This window comes from Phodopus roborovskii, unplaced genomic scaffold, assembly GCF_943737965.1.
Source record: "Phodopus roborovskii unplaced genomic scaffold, PHOROB, whole genome shotgun sequence".
NCBI lineage: Eukaryota > Metazoa > Chordata > Mammalia > Rodentia > Cricetidae > Phodopus > Phodopus roborovskii.
This window is the reverse complement of record NW_026125506.1, coordinates 3332666-3351603: the sequence shown is the minus strand read 5'-3', so window position 1 is coordinate 3351603 and position 18938 is coordinate 3332666. Positions and strand designations below refer to the sequence as shown.

The window sequence follows — 18938 nt, the reverse complement described above, 5'->3', positions numbered from 1 at the left end:
GCCCAGACTGTGGCCTCAGGGCTGGGCAGAGTGGTGGTGAGTGCTTAGCCACCACAGGGACTTTCCAGGCCCTGTTTGTCCACCCAGCGTCTTCAAGGGTGTCTGTCTCCTCAGACACTCGTCCACCAGACAAGGCTAGGAGCAGCTTTCCTTGTGACCTGTGATGTTGGAGAAACCGTTGTGTGCCCCAGCCTGCGGGTCACCCGCTTGGGGAACAGAGTCCTTGTGTGTGTCTCATGGCTCCTGTGTGGGCTGGGGCAGCCAGAGTGGGGAGTGGGCTCCTCAGATGTCCCGCTTGCTGACTGACCAGGTCATAGAGTCTCACCGCTTCCTCATGCGTGGGGGGGGGGGGCGGGTACCACCGTGTCATAGAGTCTCACTGCTTCCTCATGTGGGGGGCGTGGGTACCACCGTGGCCTCGGCATCCTGCTCAGGGAACATGGAATGTCCCGCGGAGGGGGGTGCTGGCTCCCAAGATGGGCTTCCCACGTTGCTGTCCGAATGTCTACTTCTGCTCCCCTCCTTCCCAGGAGAAAGAGAAAGCACACGAAGGAGCCAGGCCCATGCGCGCCATCTTCCTGGCCGACGGCAATGTCTTCACTACTGGCTTTAGCCGCATGAGCGAGCGGCAGTTGGCGCTCTGGAACCCGGTAGGCCCCTTCCCAGTTTTCCCTCCTGAGCGGGGCTTTGAGTGGTAGGATCCTAGGTTCGGTGTGGATTTTAAGGTCCTGCTGTGAGTCAGGAGAGGTTCCCGTCGTAGGTGAGGCACAGGTCTCTGCACCATAGAAAGGCACACAAAGCTCCGGAGGATTCCCCGCAGCCAGACCTGGGAAATGATGGAGACAGAAGTGTGCAGAACTGGCCTAAGCGTTGTACACACCCTGAGCTGCAGGGGTAGAGTGACTGAAGGAAGCGGTCCACGGTGGGGATGCTTCCTGCCACTGCTGGGTTGTAGGGTGCGGAGTGGTTTTTCTGTTCCTTGTTTAACTTGTCTAAGTATATGCATTCTTTTTGGGTTTTCGAGACCAGGTTTCTCTGTGTAGCTTTGGAGTCTGTCCTGGAACTCAGTCTGTAGAACAGACTGACTTCGAACTCACAGAGATCGCCTTGCCTCTGCCTCCCTAGGGCTGGGACTTATAGTAAGGAAAGAGAGCAGCCGCCGCCTATGCTTGCAGCTCCAGTGCAGGGGATCTGGTGCCCTCTTCTGGCCCAGCATGCAACTGCACTCATGCACAGACCTTGGAGGCAGGGGCTCTCCCTGTGGCCCTGGCTGGTCTGGAACTCACTATGTAACAGACCAGGGTGGCCTTTAAAAACAAAAATCTTTTTAAACAAGAAAACACCTGTAAAGGAGAAAGATTTTTGTTTGTTTTTATTGTGGAGCCATGCTGATGTTCGCATTGATTGTGTATGGCCAAATTAACATAATAATCGGTGAGTTTGGCCTGTGGTGTTTATGTGTGTGAGGCTATGCCTGTGTTATTCACACTCCAGAATCTGCTGGGAAAATGGAAAGAATGTATAATAAGGTTATGAGAATTTGTATTTTGGACATGTGCCTACACTTGTCTGTATAAGTTTTATGGACTTTTTTTTTTTTTTTTTTTTTTTCAGAAAAACATGCAAGAACCGATCGCTCTCCATGAGATGGACACCAGCAACGGGGTGCTGCTGCCCTTCTACGACCCAGACACCAGTATCATTTACTTATGTGGGAAGGTAAACAGGGTCCCGTGTCTGATCTGACATCGGCACTAGCAGAGGCAGGTGGGGCAGACCTCCAGAAACCTAGAAGCTAGGCGGTGTGACTAATGTACGGTTCAAACGTTTTAAAACCGGCGTGTGTGTGTGTGTGTGTGTGTGTCTGTGTGTCTGTGTGTCTGTGTGTGTACGTGTGTGTACGTGTGTGTACTTACATGCGTGTCCCTTCAGGCCAGGTTGCAGTCATTGGTCATGCTGGCATAACTGTCACTTATTCTGGCCTAGCTAGCACGCCTCGGGTAGCTCTAAACAAGGCAGCTGTGGGGTTCTGCAAGGAGACCCCTTGGTGCTCAGCGACTGGAGTTAGATCCCTATGACTTCTGGGGTGCTATGGGGTACCACCGTCTTAAACGAAACGTTTCCATTAACGTGGGCACTGACTCGTCTCTGCTTCTTGTAGGGTGACAGCAGTATCCGCTATTTTGAAATCACGGATGAGTCCCCCTATGTCCACTACCTCAACACATTCAGCAGCAAGGAGCCTCAGCGGGGGATGGGCTACATGTCTAAGCGGGGGCTTGATGTCAACAAATGTGAGATCGCTAGGTAAAGAAGACAACCCAGTTGTCCATGAGAGCAGCCAACTCCAAGGCTCCTTTGCTGTGTTTGGGGTTGATTGTAGCTTGTGACCTGTCCTCGCGATGGAGCGTAGGGGTTACGCGGCTGTGCTCAGTGTTTCCTGATGGGCAAGTGGCTAAGAGCCTTGTGCCTTCATCTCACAGGTGCTAGGGTTACAGACCTGCACCATCATGTCTGGCTTGTTTTTCTTTTTTTAATGTTACACCTTTGATCCCAGCACCCAGGAGGCAGAATCAAGTGGATCTATGAGTTTGAGGCCAGCCTGGTCTACAGAGCAAGTTCCAGGACAGCCAGGGCTACATGGAGAAACTGTGTCAGAAAACAAAACAGGGGATGGTGCAGTTGGTAAAGCTCTGGTCTCTAGAGTGTAAATTAAGTTCAGGTCTCCAGAACCTATGTTCACTCACTGTGGTGCACACCTGTAACCCGGCCTTAATGAGACGATGGAAGGTGGAGAAAACAGATCCCCAGAAGCTCTGGAGCCAGCTAGCGTGGCCTGTGAGTCAGTGTTCCGGGCCGGTGTGACGGAGTGCCCGACGGGCTTAGTGGGTAAAGGCACTTGCCACACATGCCTGACAGCCAGAGTGTGGCCCTTGGAGCCCTGGAAAAGTAGAAGGGAACTGACTCTAGTTGTCCTCCAACCTGTACATGTGTGTAATGGCACACACACCCAAGTACTCACACACAGACGTAATAATAAATCGTAAAAATTACAAAAAGGTGGAAGGTACCTGCAGGCCCATGCCGGCAGCTGTCCCCAGAGCTCCACATGTGTGCAGAAATACACGTGAAAATCTAAAGAGCCAAGTTCTGTTTATGTGTCACGTGTTCACAGAAGACTTGGCACCCGGGGCATAGGTGCTGCCTCCCGTGAGGTGTGTGCTGCCCTGTGTGAGCCGTGGAGAATGTGACTCTGCTTCCCACCAGCACCTGGCCCCTGGCATGGCTGCAGCCATCTTTCCCGGGCCTGCCTCGCCCTCCGCTGTCTCCAGCTGCATGGGTGATGTCGGTCGGTCTTTAATGGGAGCCAAAGCCGTGTGTAGGTCCTGGGGCAGCGTGAGGGGGGCAGCGAGGACTCAGATCAGACTACAGAAAGCAGTCTCTGCTCTGGTACTCAGATCCTGTCACCCACGGTGACTGTGTCTTCATTTCTCCTCTGCAGGTTCTTCAAGCTTCACGAGAGAAAGTGTGAACCTATCATCATGACTGTCCCAAGGAAGGTGAGTGTCCAGGCTTGTGTTTGTTTTCAGTATGTGGGGGTGTTTTGCCTGCGTGTGTGTCTGCACCATCTGTGTGCTTGAGGAGGTCACAGAACAGCGTCAGAGCCCCGGGAAGGTTGAGGGCCATGTGGATGCCTGGAACCAGACCTCTAGCCGCTGTTGTAGTTAGGGTTTTCTGTTGCTGCTGGGAAGAAAGCGTTCGTTTACATTTACAACTCTCAGGCCACACTTCAGTGCGGAACTCAGTGTCGGGGCAAAAGCCTAGCGGCCGGAGCTGATGCAGTGCATAGAGGGTGCTGCTCACTGGCTCGCTCAGTCTTACAGCCCCAGGCCCGCCTGCCCTGGGGTGGCCCCAGTGACCGAGGTGTGCCCTCACTGGAGCTCGCCCACAGGGCGATTTCCTCATTTGATGTTCCTGCTTCCAAAAGGACGTAGCACTAGCCAGCACACCGTCTCTTCCCGCGCCATGGACTCAGTTTTTAAGTGACCCATATTTCAAAAGAAAACTCAGATCAGTGTGGTGCCTGAGAGCTCTGCCATCCATGTTAATCTTAGGAGAGTGACTAAAGGGCGGGGACATACAGCTCCTGGTAGAGCCCTTGCCCTGCACACAAGCCCACTGGACTCAGTCCTCAGCACTGCAGAAAGGTGAACAGCTCAGGGGAGCCCCAGCCCTTCTCGCTCACCTAATGTTGCCCAAATACCTGCTGCAGTCTGACCTCTTCCAAGATGACCTGTACCCTGACACAGCGGGGCCGGAAGCCGCGCTGGAAGCGGAGGAGTGGTTTGAGGGGAAGAATGCAGACCCGATCCTCATCTCCTTGAAGCATGGGTACATTCCCGGCAAGAACAGGGACCTCAAGGTGGTCAGGAAGAACATTCTGGACAGCAAGCCGGCTGCAAACAAGAAGTGCGATCTCATCAGTACTCCCAAGAAGACGGCCGACCCAACCAGTGTGGTGAGTGTGCTGGGGACAGTGGCCAGGGGCGAGGCGACTGGGGCTTGCTGGGCTAGCCAGCCCTGGCTGTGACCCCTGCCGTGCTGTGTGAGGGTGCAGCGCTGGCTGTGACCCCTGCTGGGGTTTCTTATCTGCAGGAAGTGAGTGCTCCAGGAGGAGACAGAGCCTGTGGGTATTGCAGAGTGCAGCAGTAACTGCTGGTAGCAATGAGGATGACTTTGCTAGGGCCCTCGGGTTTGGGGCAGCCCAGCCTGCCACCAGAGGGCACTGTCACCACAGGAAAGGACAGGTGTCTGTGGAGGAGCTGGGGAGGGGGGGGACGGACAACCTGGACCAGTGTGCCTAGGAGCTGGTGTTTGGCCATGGCCAGGGAGCCAGAGTCTGGACTTGATGCCATAAGGTCCCACTGAGTAAGCTCGGGTGGGAGAAAATGGGGCTAACTCAGAACACTGGGGGGGGGGGGCTCTGACTACAGGAGTCTTCTAGAACCCCTACACATGGAGGCTGCTCCTGATAGGCAAAGAGAGCAGTGAGTGGGCTGTAGGGTGGGTGCTCTGTGATCTAGAGGCTCTGTCCACCAGGACTGGGAGCTGTACTGAGGCCCTGCATTTTTCTTGTGGCCTCTCGTGTGTCTCAGGAAGCCGGTGTCCTAGCTGGACCTCGGCTTCTGTTCCCTGTGTGGGAACATCGAGCTTAGTTAGACTTCTTTAATGCTATTGGTCACCTTTCCTGTTTGTTTTCCTAGCAAAACGAAGCCAAGTTGGATGAAATTTTAAAAGAGATCAAATCCATAAAAGACACGATCTGCAATCAAGACGAGCGCATTTCCAAGTTGGAGCAGCAGCTGGCGAAGATGGCGGCCTGAGGCCCGCCCACCTCGCGGACGGCAGCTGCTCATTGGCGTGCTCAGGGGAGGCACTGCCATTTGGAGACATTCCATTTCAGATCCGCAGCCAGCGATAGGCCACATTCCAGTAAGATCTAAATTCTCCCAGATCTGCGAAGAAATAAAGCTGAGCTCTTGCCCGGGGAGCTCTCTGGTGTCTGACAGGCCAGGGACTTAACTTCACTACACTGAAAATGCCAGGCGAACCCACCCGGCCCAGTGCCCACACACACCTCTCCACGGGGCCAACGCCACCTTTGCTCCATGCATTTCCCCCTTTTTAATGTTGCCAAAACCAAAAGTAGCCCTTTCCTTTGTATTTTGCTACTTTGCAGTATTTGTGTGGTTGGTTCTTTTGGGCTTTTTCTTTTTTCTCAATTTGAAAGGGACAGCACTGTGTTTGTAACCCAGATGAAGGTGAGGTGACTGTTTTGTATAAAGTCTCAGGGACAGTCAGCGCAGCCGCGGTCTGTCCGGCGGGGAGAGCTGAGAAATCACGCGGACCCACACACCGCCCTCCAGTCCGTTGAGTCTTTGATCAAGCAGCTCTTGCCCTCCCCCCCTCCCTCCCTCTCTCTCTCTCTCTCTCTCCTCCTCTCTCTCTCCTCCCTCCCAGGAGTGGGTGGTTGCACAGATGGAATTTAGCATCTTGATTTGTCACAAGATTATAATCTAACCAAACCAGCGTGTGTTCCTGCAGTTTTGTTCTGTGCAGACTGTTGCGTCCATCCCCTCCAGCACTGTGGTTCAGTTCCGGCCCGTACTGGACAAGAGCTCCCCAGACAAGAGCATGAACGTGTGTTGAGTGTTCTTGTCCATTGAAGCAGCTTGCCTGGCCCTTGGGTGTGGTGAGGGGCTTGAACCCAGGCGCTGTGAGCAGAGCCTCTGCCTGGTGACCCTGTTTCCCACATCTCCTGTCAGTCCACCGCCTGCCGGGCCTAATCCGTCTGCAGAGTGTGACCTGAGGGCTCTTGGACATTGTGGCTGAGGGAAAAGTCCAGGGGGAGCAGAAAGTGGAGTGTAGAGAGGGGCTGTAGCCCCCACACAGGCACTGACATGGCTGTGTGTGGCGCAGCGGTCCCCTGGCTGCAGAGAACGGGGCCTTACCTGCCTCCTAGGGCAGCTGGAACTGAGCCACATCCTCCTGTGGCGTGTGTGTGAGAACAGATGACCAGACAGTGTCATAGGGATCATGGAAGGCAGGTCCTGGCATGTGTCCGTGCTGGTGTGGGCACAGTGCTGGCTGCCAGCAAGTCTACAGGGTGTCGGGACAGAGGCAGAGTGTGCTGGCAGCAGCTTAGACTCTGTGCGCTGACTGGGTACTATGGTGAGAAAAGGCACCCAGCCGTCCATACAGGGCTTGCGAGCTCCACAACGCCAGCGAATTGGAACCTTTGTGCTTTTGTGTGTCTGTCTTGCGTTTCTTATGTTAAAGTGGATAATGAGATGTAAAACAATTAGTGACTTAACTGACACACGGGAATCGTATGCCAGCGTGTCCCACTGAGGGCTTTCCTTTCCAGACTCAGAAATGTGCCGGAGCGTGGGCCAGTTAATTAGGTAACAGTTGTTGGGGCTGGCGATGAGGCGCGGGAGGGAGTGTGGTTCAGAGAGAGCACAGGGCGCCAGACTCCGAGCAGGCGTCTGACATGTGGTGGATTCCTTTTCCCTGTCTTCTTAAAGCGGTGGCACCAGAGGGGGATGGTGAATGGCTCCCAGGGCCACTCTTATAGAGTGGCCATGTGTCCTGTCAAAACACCTGCTTCCGTTTTCAAAGATAAAAGACATTGATTACAACCGTGTGCTGTGTTTATTTGACGCCTCAGTTGTTACCGAGGCAGCAGTGGCCCACAGCCCTGAGAGTAAGTACCAGGAGTGGGGTGGGCCCTGCACCCCAGGGTGATTGCAGGGCCTCAGGCTGGTGCTGGGGTCCAGACTCACAGACCCTGCCTCCAGCCTTGGCGGCCTTCGTGACCGTGACCTGAAGCCAGGGTCTTCTCCCAGTTTCTTCCCTGGTTTGGGGAAAGGATGGTAATCCCATGTTCTCTGGAGGAGAGAAACAGCCATGCTGACCACTGGGCCTCTTGCAGGGATGGCGTGGCCAGAATGGAGGGTGTGGGGGGGGGCTCCCAGGAATTTTGAGACAGGGTGTCATGTAGACCAGGCTGACCTCCAATCTTTCTGCCTCCGCTTTCCAAATGCCTGGGGTCGCAGGGGTGCCCCACCAAGCCTGGTTCATGCAGTGCCATGGACGGATCCAACCAAGGGGCTTTGTGCTTGCCTACTGAGCCACGTCCTCAAAATTGGCTTTTGTGTGGTGTTTTCATTTTGTTTTGCTGCTACTGTAGTTTGAGAGGAGGTCTCAGAGCCGGGAGTAGTGGTGCATACCTAATCCCCGTCCTCAGAGCAGAAGCAGGGCCAACCTGGCCTACATCGTGAGTTCCAGGTCAGCTAGGGCTACACAGAGAGACCCTGTCTGAAGAAGGAACCCTGCTGAGTGCTGGATAGCCTTGAGCCTCTTGCCTCTGTAGCCTGAGTACCTGGGTTGCATACCCAGCTGTGGGGGGCGGGGGAGGGCAGGGTTTTCAGTAGAAGGGAATCTTGCCTGTGCTTTGTGTTCCAGCAGGTTATTGGCATCTTCATTGCACCTTCCGACTTCTCCTTTTCTGTTTGTTACTTCATCCCCGATGACATTTCAGTATTTGTAAGGAAGAAACCCCCATGTTTACCTTTTCTGGGTGCTTATGTGATGACCAAGTGACAGGAAATCCCAGGCCCCCACCCCCACCCCTGTCCTTCCTCCTGAGCAGAGGGAGCAGCTGGTTCCCTCCCCACAGGGAGGGGAAGTCGGCAGGACCCCCGCTGTGGGAGAGGCCTGGTGGTCTGTTTACGGCTGGCTTGTTGTCTGGTTTTGGCCACCTTGAACCTTTGCCAGGAGACCTGACAGCAGACGGCCAGCCGGACACCGTCTGGAAAGAACTTACTTTTTAGGGTTACTTCCCTACTTGGTGCTCTGTGCCCACAAAAGTCGCTGTCGGGTCTTAAGGAAGCTGTTAACTCTAAACTACCCTTCTTCCATCGTAGTCAGGGACCCTGGGATTGGCTCATGGATATGAGTCCCAGTCACTGGCATCGCTTTCTCTTTGAAGGGGATGCATTCCTGGGTAGCCTGTGCCCTCCCAAGGACACTGGAGAGAGAGGTGGGACCTATACTACATTGCCAAAGGAGCACGGTGGCAGGCAGCGCCTTGTGGAAGGCAGGTCCCGGCTGACAGCCATACTTTTCCCACGCTTCATCTCAGCTTCGCCGCTAGACACCAGTGGGGCATAAACTGAAGGGTTAGAGGGGTGGGAATTGGCTGTGAAGTTACTGGTCACGTTCCTGTAGCGCCCTGTGGCTATTTATTCATTTAAGAAGGATATTGAGTAAGAACAAACCGGTTGTAGCTGGGGGGGCTAGAGAGGGTGCCGCAGTTAGTGCGTATTAGCCACATTGGATGACTCCATTCCAGGCGATCTGATGTCCTTGTGTTTGGGCGCACCACACATGTACATCCGGGTGCACGGACACACAAATACACATAAAAATCAACCTTAGACAAAGGAGGACGCAGCTGATTCTGACTTCTGCCTCTAATACACTGTGTGTGTGTGTGTGTGTGTGTGTGTGTGTGTGTGTGTGTGTGTACATAACTGGCTGGATATGGCAGGGACCTGGGTCCCAGCACTCTGGAGGACTGAGAGCTCAAGGCTAGCATGACGTTACAGCAAGTTCCAGGACAGCCAGGGCTACACAGGTTTTTCATGCCCTGCCGTGAAAAAACAAAATGGAAGATAAAGACAATAATAATAATAAAAGAATGGTGTTTTGTTCTGATTGTTTGAGAAAGGGTGTCACTCCGTAGCCTGAGCTGGCGTAGAATTCACTCTGTAGACCAGGCTGGCCTCAAACTCAGAGATCCACCTGCCTCTGCTTCCACAGTGCTGGGGCTGAACGTGTGCGCAAACTGGTGACAGAAACCCAAAGGGAGACAATTCAGTGAAAAGAATCAAAGCCCAGTGTCCATAAACAACCGGGACATGCCGGGGTTGACAGCTGGTTCCCCACATCAGGGATCCAACGCCCACTCCTGCACACACCCATAGGAAGATAGTTAAAAATAAGCTATTTTAGTTTGGACATGTCATAGACTGTGGCTCTTTTCCTGAGTACCTGGAGATCTGAGAGGCAGAGATGGTCTTGCTATAAAACCTAGAACACTGTTGCCTTGGTGATTATAAAATTCCAGAAGCAAAAGCAGCTTGGAGAGGGAAGGGTTATTTCATCCTACAGCTTGGAGTCCCTCATCCAGGAGTCAGGCAGGGTATGAACAGCAGACAGAAACCTTCCATATTTCACGTTCTCTGGAAGAACAGTGTCTCACACACTGACTGTGTTCCAGCCAGTCCCGAAATGGCTGTCTCCTGAGGCAAAGTCCAAGGAGGCTGGATGCCTGAGCTGATCTTCAGACTCCTCCTTCAGAGCCCTGAAGAGGCAGGCCCATGATGCTAGTGACAAAATGAAATGCCTCTGTTGCAAGAGAGGTGAGTACCAGTGAGAATAAGGGCAGGGCAAGCCCACAAAAAATGGAAGCTTCCTTCTATGTCCTTTACATAGGCTGCACAGGAGGTGTAGCCCAGATTACCACCTCAGATGATCCAATCCAGAAAAGTGCTGCCTGACAGCAGTGGCACACAACTTTAATTCCAGCATTCAGGAGGCAGAGGCACGTGAATCTCTGAGTTTGAGGCCAGCCTGCTCTGCAGAGAGAGTTCCAGGACAGCCAGGGCTGCACAGAGAAACCGTTTCTGTCTTAAAACAATAAAAGAAAAATCCCTTATAGGTGTACCAGGCTGCTGGGGTTCTTAATTCCACATGACTGTAGTCAAGTTGATAATTGCCATCACACACCTAGAGGCAGGAACTGATGTAGAGGCCACTGAGGAGGGCTGCTGCTTACTGCCCTGCTCTGTTCCCCGCCCTAGGACCAACTGCCCAGGCCTTTCCACATCAATCAAGAAAATGCTCCCCATACTTGCCTACAGGCCGTTTTACAATCGTCTCCCTCCTCCCCCCCCCCCCACAGGAGAGCATCTCCCTTCCCAAATAACTAGTTTGTACCAAGTCGACAAAACTAGCTAGCATAATTGACCCCTTGTCAGCCTGATAACAAACATCACAATTCAACTTCACACCTTTTCCTTCTCATTTGTCCCTCCAGGTGTTATGCTAATACTAATGCAATATAAAACATTCAACGTTTTAAAAAGCCCCAAGTCCGAAGTTTCGGTCCTTAAAACATCCAAAGTTGAGTTAGAGATTTTGCATAGGGGCTGGAGTCAATTCCCAGCATCTATATGTTGCCTCATAACCGTCTCTTAACCCCGGCCCCAGGGGATCCAATGCCCTCTTCTGACCACAGTGGACACTAGACACACACTCCGTACACAACCATACACGTAGGCAAAACACAAAAGTCTTTAAGAATTAGAAAAACAAAAAGGCATTCAAAGCCTCCTTCAAAGTTCAGAGCCTCTCTAAAATACCCAAAATCTCTAAAATTTCCAAGGTGTCTGTAAAATTCCAAAGTCTCTGAAACACTGGGGACCCTGTAAAATCAAAACAAGTTAAAGAGTTTGTTTTGTTTTTTACTCCGGAGAGGGTAGAACCCCAGAGCACAGTTGTGTGGAAATCAAAGCAAAGACCAAGTGTAACAGTTAAGAAGTTCAGTGCTTGACCTCTAGGATCCACTCACCACCTCCTGGCCCCAGAGGACCCAGCCTCTTGTCAGCTCTGTCCTCAGCAGCAGGCGCCAGCTTGCCTCATAGGCTCCGGCCAGCTCCGCTCCACAGTTGCTGCTGTCTGTCGTGGGGTTTTTTTACTCTTTTGCTCTTTCTCTTTAGGGGCCCACCACCCAGCTCCCAAATAAAATACACACAGGCTTGTTATTACTTAACTAATGCCCAGCCTTAGCTTGGCTTGCTTCTAGCTAGCTTTTCTTAAATTATCCCCATCTACCTTTTGACCCTGGGCTTTTTTCTTTTTCTTGCTTCTGAATATCTTACTTTCACGGCCTCTAGCAGCCTCCTCTCCTTGTTCTTGATCCTTCCTCTCCCTTCCCAGAGTTCTATTTACCCTCTCTGCCTGCCAGCCCCGCCTATCCTTTCCCCTGCCTCGCTATTGGCCATCCAGCTCTTTATTAGACCAATCAGGTGTTTTAGGCACGCAAAGCAACACAGCTTCACAGAGTTAAACAAACGCAACATAAAAGAATGCAACACATCTTTGCACCATTAAAACAAATGTTCCACAACATAAACAAATACAGCACACCTTAAAATAATTCTACTGTAGCTGTCCGTGGTGGTGGTGGTGTGGTTCTGCAGTACTGGTATCTCCACGATGTCAGCAGCGTCTTTACCTACATCTTTGCTCGGCTGCACCTCCAATAGCCTCTATGCAGGGAGCTTGACCCTGCCGCATGGTGTCTTCTGCTGCTCTCCATGATCCCTTCATGCTTCAAAACCAATACTACCTGGGAAGCCCTTGCATATTACCAAGCTTGGCCAGTATGAGATGCAGCCTTCGCTGCCTCTGGACCACAGACCGTAGCTTCCGTGTGCTGACTGGAGGAAATAATCCGAATCGACAATCCTCAGTGCCGCTGGTCTCTTTCTAATCAGTGCTGATTTCTCAGCTCAGATCACTAGCATGGATTGTTCCAGTGATGCAAAGAGTTCACTTCTGTGGCTCTGCTCTGTCATTAACCATGGCTGACTTTTCTGCCCCAGTTCACCAGAAACACTCGGGGCTTTTTGTTTTGTTTTTGTTTTTTCGAGACAGGGTTTCTCTGTGTAGCCTTGGCTGTCCTGGAACCTGCTCTGTAGACCAGGCTGACCTCGAACTCACAGAGATCAGCCTGCCTCTGCCTCCCAAGTGCTGGGACTAAAGGTGCGTGCCACCACCGCCTCGTGAAACACACATTCTTAAAGCTCAGTGGATTGAGTGGCCCCGGTAAGATTGTTTAATAAGAGTTTCCCAAACTTCCCTCTGAAACTTCACAAACCAGGGAAACAAGCCTTCAGGACACAATCCCGGAGAGGACTTCAGAGTCAGTCGTCAGACCTCCTACGCCTGCCATGATTGGATGTGCAGCCAAGACCCTGGTGGATCCTCAGAGAAAGGCTGAGTCCATCAGCTGGCCTGGAAGGGGCCCACTGAGACCTGCAGTTTGTAGTGTGCCTTGCCAGGGTGCCTCAGGACTCTATAGGAGGCGTGGATTGCTCGGGCTTTTTGGGGGGGAGGGGGAACCTTTTTAGTCCAGGATGTCCTCAGCCTCCTCATTCCTGGGACGATAGTGCATACCAGCATGCTTGGCTTTGCCCTAGACACCAGCCAGTGAGCTGGAGAAGGGATGGCTGCCTCTGGGGGAGTTGCCCGACACTTTGGTCTCCAATGCAGACACAGCTTCAGGTGCAGCAGCCCATGCAGGCATCCAGAATCTGGGCTTGAAAGTAAATACACAGCCCGGCCCTGGTGGTGTACGCCTTTAATCCCAGCACTCAGGAGGTAGAGGCAGCCGATCTCTGAGTTCCAGGCCAGCCTGGTCTACAGAACGAGTTCCAGAGCAGCCCAGGCTATGCAGAGAAACCCTGTCTTGAAACATACCGCCCCCCACCCCTGTAAAAAAAAGAAAAAGAAAGTGGACACCCCATACCCTGTTCCTGTTTGAGGAGGGGAATCGAATCTGGGGGGAAGAGGGGGCCAGTAGCCATTTCCCCTTCAATGACTCAGAAGCTAACCTACAAACCCCCTTAGTGGAGGTGCTGGGGGTGGGGATGAATCCCTCCCCCAGCCGGGCTTTTCAGAGCCTTACGATGCCTTTGCCTCCAGTAGATGGAGAGCCTTGGAAATGCCTAGATGGCGAAGACTGTCTGACACACCAGGTTTTTTAAGATTCATCTTTAACTTTTAATTGTTGTTTGTGTGCAAATGCTTTGCTTGCATGTATGTCTGTGTACCATGGGCTTGCCTGGTGCCCACAGAGGCCAGAAAGAGTTCTCTGGATCTCCTGAACTGTAAGCTTCCATATGGGCGTGGTCAGTGCTACAGGTGTGGGTGTGGCTATCACTACACTCAGGTCCTGTATTCAGCAAAGCCAGTGAGTGCTGGAGCTCAGCCTTGGTCTAGCCTGGGAACCAAAGTCTGTCTATAGGCCTGCTGAGAGAAATATTATTTATTCCTCCCTAAGATGCTTATCTTGTGTAATCCTAAACACAAAGAACATGGATCCTGCCAAGAATCCCTGCTGCCTCCTGAAAGTCGTCTTTCCTTTCTGAAAGGTGACATTCTGGGAATGGTGTGGGTGCATTTGAGCCTGGAGCTATCTCTCAGGCTAAGTGGAGTCAGCCTGTTCCTTTGAGTTAGTGGCTTTGAACTGCCATGGGGCTAGAGAGATTCGTCAATTTGTAAAGTACTTGATGGCCAAGCTTGGGGATCTGGTTTGGATCCCTAGCCTCCACAGAAAGGTTGGGCCTAGCAGTGTATGCCTGGGGGCTGGGTGGGAGAGGAGGGTCCCTGGGGCTTGCTGCCCAGTCTAGCAGAATCCTCCCGGTTCCAGGTTCTGTGAGACTCTGTCTCCAAATAACTAAATAAGCAAGAGGCTGAAGCAGATGAGGGAGGCTCCAGGAACTCCTGTGTGATGCACAAACACGCACGTGAAACACTCATAAATCTTGTTTGTTTTTTGAGACAGGGTTTGTCTGTGCAACAGCTCTGGCTGTCCTGGGACTCTTTGTAGACCAGGCTGGCATCAGAAAAAACAGAGATCCACCTGCCTCTGCCTCCTGAGTGCTGGGATCAAAGGCGTGCGCCACCACTGCCCGGCTATAAAATCTTATTTTTTGGATTTCAGGCTGTACTGGGCTGGACAGACTCAGTCATTGCCCATCTACCCATTGCCAAGGCTCCCTTAGTAACCGGGTGTGTGCCGCCCATCGCTCAGGCCCGCTCTGGGAGTGCAGTGCTTCCGCCCTGTTTCGTGAAGTTGTTGGGTTTCAGTTTCTCCTCCCAACCCTCACTCAGAAACTGGCTCAAAGTGCAGTAAGAGGTATAAGGCAGACACTGCTGTACGGCCACAGGGACGGCTGTGCGGGAGCCCACCCCCACCCAGCCCCTCCCCCAAATCAGCTAAAACAAGGAAAACCTGATCGGGGCAGGGGTGAGGCTGGGGATGATTTGGCCATCACACCCTCACTTGTCCACCAAGCAGAAGCCACAGTTTCACATTTGAGATGGGGTTGTGTCAGCAACGACCAGTAATTAGCACCCAAGAGCACATCGTCCCCAGCTGGCCCAGAGCCAGACCTCAGTTCTCAGGCTAACTGACCGCTGGGTTCCAGCACCCAACACTCAGCATGGTGGATTGTTTAGCTCCTGCCCTACACTCCAGGAGCTCACGACTTGTGAGGGGCATGGGAACATTGCACCCTCCCAGACTGGCCACAGCAGGCTGGGACATGGGGAGGAGCTGACATATGGACTGTATGGACTGTAACAGGCTCATTTTGATTCTACTCTGGCTTTGCCACCTACCTGCCAGGTAAGTCTCTCCTCTGGACCTGGTATTTCCCGTTTATACAATGGGGAGCAATAGTACCTACCTTGTGGGACAAGTATAATGGTTAAAGAGCCCAGGACAGGGTCTGGAAACCCGAGCAGCAACTGTTTCTTCGTGCTGGGTACTATGCTAGGACAAGGAGATGCCACACTGAGCAAAACAGACATGGCTTTCCTCCTGAAGTTTCAAGGGAGAGAGGCACACATCAAGCAGGGACAGGGCAGGGTGCTCTGAAATGATGGGGGAGGGGTGCAGTGAGCGGGGAAGGCTTGAGGAGGCACATGAACTAGAATCTGGTGAGTGAGAGGCAATTGTTGATTAAATATACAAAAAAAAAAAAATTCTTTTTAAAAAGTACCCCAGGCAAAAGGAACACAAGCTAAAGGCCACAGAGACAGGTCTGGCCCTCCATCTGTTCTTGTAAATAAAGTTTTATTGAAACACAACCCGTCTATTTGTTTACATACCATTGCTGCTCTTATAACTTCACAGATCCACGAAACAGTAAAGGTTTATTATGTGGTCCTCTCCAGAGAGAGCTCTCTTGTGGGTAATGAGTTGCCCTTTGTGTGAGTTCATTCTGTAATACCGGAAGAGGCTGCCGGGGACCCTTCCAGAGAGTCCTCCACAGGGACCTGGAAACCAGTAGGAATGGTGATACTTGTGGCCATGGGAAGGAGCTGTGTTTGGAAAGGAGCCATGGTTGATAGCTCTAAGAAGCAGTCAGACATGTAAGAAACTGACCCCATGGACCCCGGGGTGGGGGGCAATGATTATGTTGCCTTAAAGATCTCTATTTCCTAATTATAAAGTAAACACAGGGTTGAGGATATAGCTCTGGGCAGAGGGCTAGCACATTCGAGGGCCCTGGGTTAATTCAGTAGTAACTGAAAAGTAAAAGAAAACAAATGACCACGATGCCACTATGGGCGTTTTAATCTCTATAAGAAAGTAGAGGGTGGCAGAGGACGTGGTCCAGACTTTCTCAGGGCTAGCCATGTGAGCTCAGATGGGGTCAAGCCCTCAGCGCCCACACGATGGAGCGCTGCTATTCACACATCTGTGTCCTCCTTTTCCCTGGAGGGGTGGGGCGTGCTCCGTAGCACGCTCCTGATTTGTTTCCCCACAAATCGGTCCCCCGTCCCTCTCTTGTGTTTTGGAAGCTGGGTCTTCACTCCGTAGACCAGGCTGCCCTCAAACTCACGGGCATCCACCTGCCTCTTCATTTTTGAGTGCTGGGGTTAAAGGAGGGCTTAGAGCCTTGACCCCTAGCCCTGGCTGGCCTGGATCTCCATCCCCAGTCCGAGCTGAACTTGAACTGCAGTCCTCCTGTATCATGCTAGAGTCACAAGTGTGTGCCACCACACCCACCTCTTCAAGTCTCCTTATGCAAACGATATGCTGTGGTCTATGAGGGATTTTGAATCTTGCCAGGCTCCATTTCTAAAAAGCAGCCCAGTGGCTCGGGCCTGCAGTCCCAGCTATGTAGGAAGTCAGATCATAAGTTCAGGGATTGCCTGGGCCACTGAGTGAGTTCAAAGCCAGCCTTGGGAATTTAGCGAGCCCCTGCCTCAACTAGGACTGGGAGTAGAGGGGCTGGCTGCCTAACACAAATGCTTGCAACAGGCGCCTGTGCACCTTGAATGCCCACAAGTGTGCTAAAATGTAAGCTGAGACATAAGAAAAAATTTGTGGAAGGAAATTTACTTAAATAATAATAAATTATGAAGCTCAGGGCTTGTCACGATGACTAAAGGCACTTGCCAACAATCCTCATGACCTGAGTTCAAGCCCCAGGACCCACATAGTAGGAGGAACTGATTCTTACAAGTTGCCCTTTGGCTGGATGGTGGTGGCGCACGCCTTTAATCCCAGAACTTGGTAGCAGAGGCAGGGGGACCTCTGTGAGTTTGAGACTAGCCTGGTCTAGAGAGTGAGTTCCAGAACAGCCAGGGCTGCACAAACAAAAAAACCCTGTCTAAAAAAAACAAACAACAAACCCCAAAATTGTTGCCCTTTGGTATACACAGCGCGCGCGCACGCACACACACACACACACACACACACACACACACCACACACACACACACACACACACACTGTAATAATAAAGCAAGAAGCTTCAAGCCATCGAGGTACTCTGCTACCAGCCAAGGGTACTTGGGAGACTCAAAAGGAAAACAGAGATCTGATTGGTTTGGAAGATTCTTAGTGATTGTTTATAACTGTATTGGCAACTTCTGATTGGCTGATTTTAACTGCATTGGCTACTTCTGATTGGTTGGTTATAATTGTTTTGTTTACTTCTGATTGAGTTGAGTGCAAGTTCTGTCTTTAAGTAGTTCCTAGAAATGGCTAAAGCTTTGCCTCTGCCTGCCAATCAAGCAGGGCCTGTCTGTCTGTCTGCTCAGGGTTCTTCATTCTGCCTCCTTTTAAATCTGCTTTAACAAGCGAGGATATTATTTTTAGCTTCTGCTTTGTACTCCACCAAGGGACAGATCTCCCTGGTGTGGGACTTGTGTGTCTCCCCAGATGTTCTCTCGTGTTGGGTGCATTGCTTTGGTCTCTGGGGGTGCTGGAGAATCTTCTGGGCTCCGTTCCTAAAGGCATAAAGCTGCTAGCTGTGACTGCTCACCCATCCGTCAGGTGTCAGGTGCAGGAGGATGTGGGTTTAAGGTCCCCACACAGAAAGCATGAGCTGGGATCCACTTGGCAATGCATGCCTCTAGAAAGCAAGTCTCCCTGCTCGATGGACCTTGATGGGGTGAAAGGTAGTTGTCTCCTGCCACGTAAACTGGCTGGGGCAGAACTGGGTTCCTTTCCATGTGTTCAAAACGCAGCCCTGCTTTGTTTGAGTTCTGTGGCTGCAGCTTGTCTGTCTGTTCAGATGAGGTCAGCTGTGGGCCTCAGCGCTGGCTTCCTGAGGCGGCGGAGAGACCCTGTCACTACAGACCACGGAGTCTTGGGTCTGTCTGTCTTTTTTGTTTTGTGCGTTTGCTTGCTTTATTTTAGACGTTGTTTTAAAATTTCATTTATTTTGTGTGTGTGTACATGTGTACACGTTCATGAACTACCATACCTGGCTCGTATTTTATTTTATCGGGATGGGTCTCATTTTGTAGCTCAGGCTGACCTCAAACCCTTCTGCGTGCATGCAAGGCAGGGTATGCCTCCTCTCCACACGGGTTCTGAGCCTGGCCTTGCAAGACAGCGGGGGAGACCTGGAGGCTAACCCTCCTTCCCCTTCCAGACCTGGGCTGTACACTCTCAGCCTGTGTCTGAGTGTGCTGTCAGCCTGTCTACTCGGTGCAGCCCTGGTTGTCACCCCTAGAGCAACTGTCACTTCTCCGGCCCACCCTGGAGTGGCACGGCTCCTCGGGGGTATGTGGCAAGGGTCTCTTGACCTGCTTCCTGGCTGACGTCCCCCCCCCATCCCATGGAGAAGTACAGGAGAGACAGACAGCATTGAGGCCATGGCCGGTGTAGAACCTGAGACGTAGGGTTGGTCCAAGGCACAAATTAGGGAGGAGAAACCCTGGGGAAGCAGGGACACCACTGCCTGGGGAACTCTTGGCCACTGCTAATGGGATCTGCTCAGTCGTCTGTGGAGTGAACCTGTATTACTTCCTCTGCCTTGGCCTCCCCAGGGCGGGGATTGTAACAGAGCCACTGCGCCTGGGTATGTAGAACTGTGTGAGGAGAAAAGCATCCCGTTGCCCGGGACAAAGGATGCTGAGGCCAAGCTGAGCTATAGAGATGGGGGTACACACACGTGCACGCGTACGCACACGCACACGCACACACGCACACGCACGCACACACGCACACACGAACACCCACACACACACATGCACACGCGCACACACGCACACAC

At 52.2% G+C, this 18938-nt stretch overlaps 2 protein-coding genes across 2 annotated transcripts in view; both read left to right on the top strand.

Annotated features, from left to right (window-relative positions):
• Nucleotides 1–7202, top strand: part of Coro1c (coronin 1C) — a 64784-nt gene extending 57582 nt beyond the window's left edge. The window contains exons 6-11 of the mRNA XM_051176447.1: nucleotides 531–650; nucleotides 1615–1719; nucleotides 2162–2307; nucleotides 3503–3560; nucleotides 4274–4519; nucleotides 5265–7202. Coding sequence (XP_051032404.1) covers nucleotides 531–650; nucleotides 1615–1719; nucleotides 2162–2307; nucleotides 3503–3560; nucleotides 4274–4519; nucleotides 5265–5384 — 795 coding nt within the window. The 3' untranslated portion in view covers nucleotides 5385–7202. The remainder of the gene's footprint in view (nucleotides 1–530; nucleotides 651–1614; nucleotides 1720–2161; nucleotides 2308–3502; nucleotides 3561–4273; nucleotides 4520–5264) is intronic.
• Sgsm1 (small G protein signaling modulator 1) overlaps nucleotides 1–18938 on the top strand; it is a 641040-nt gene that overhangs the window by 79446 nt on the left and 542656 nt on the right. The window lies entirely within an intron of this gene.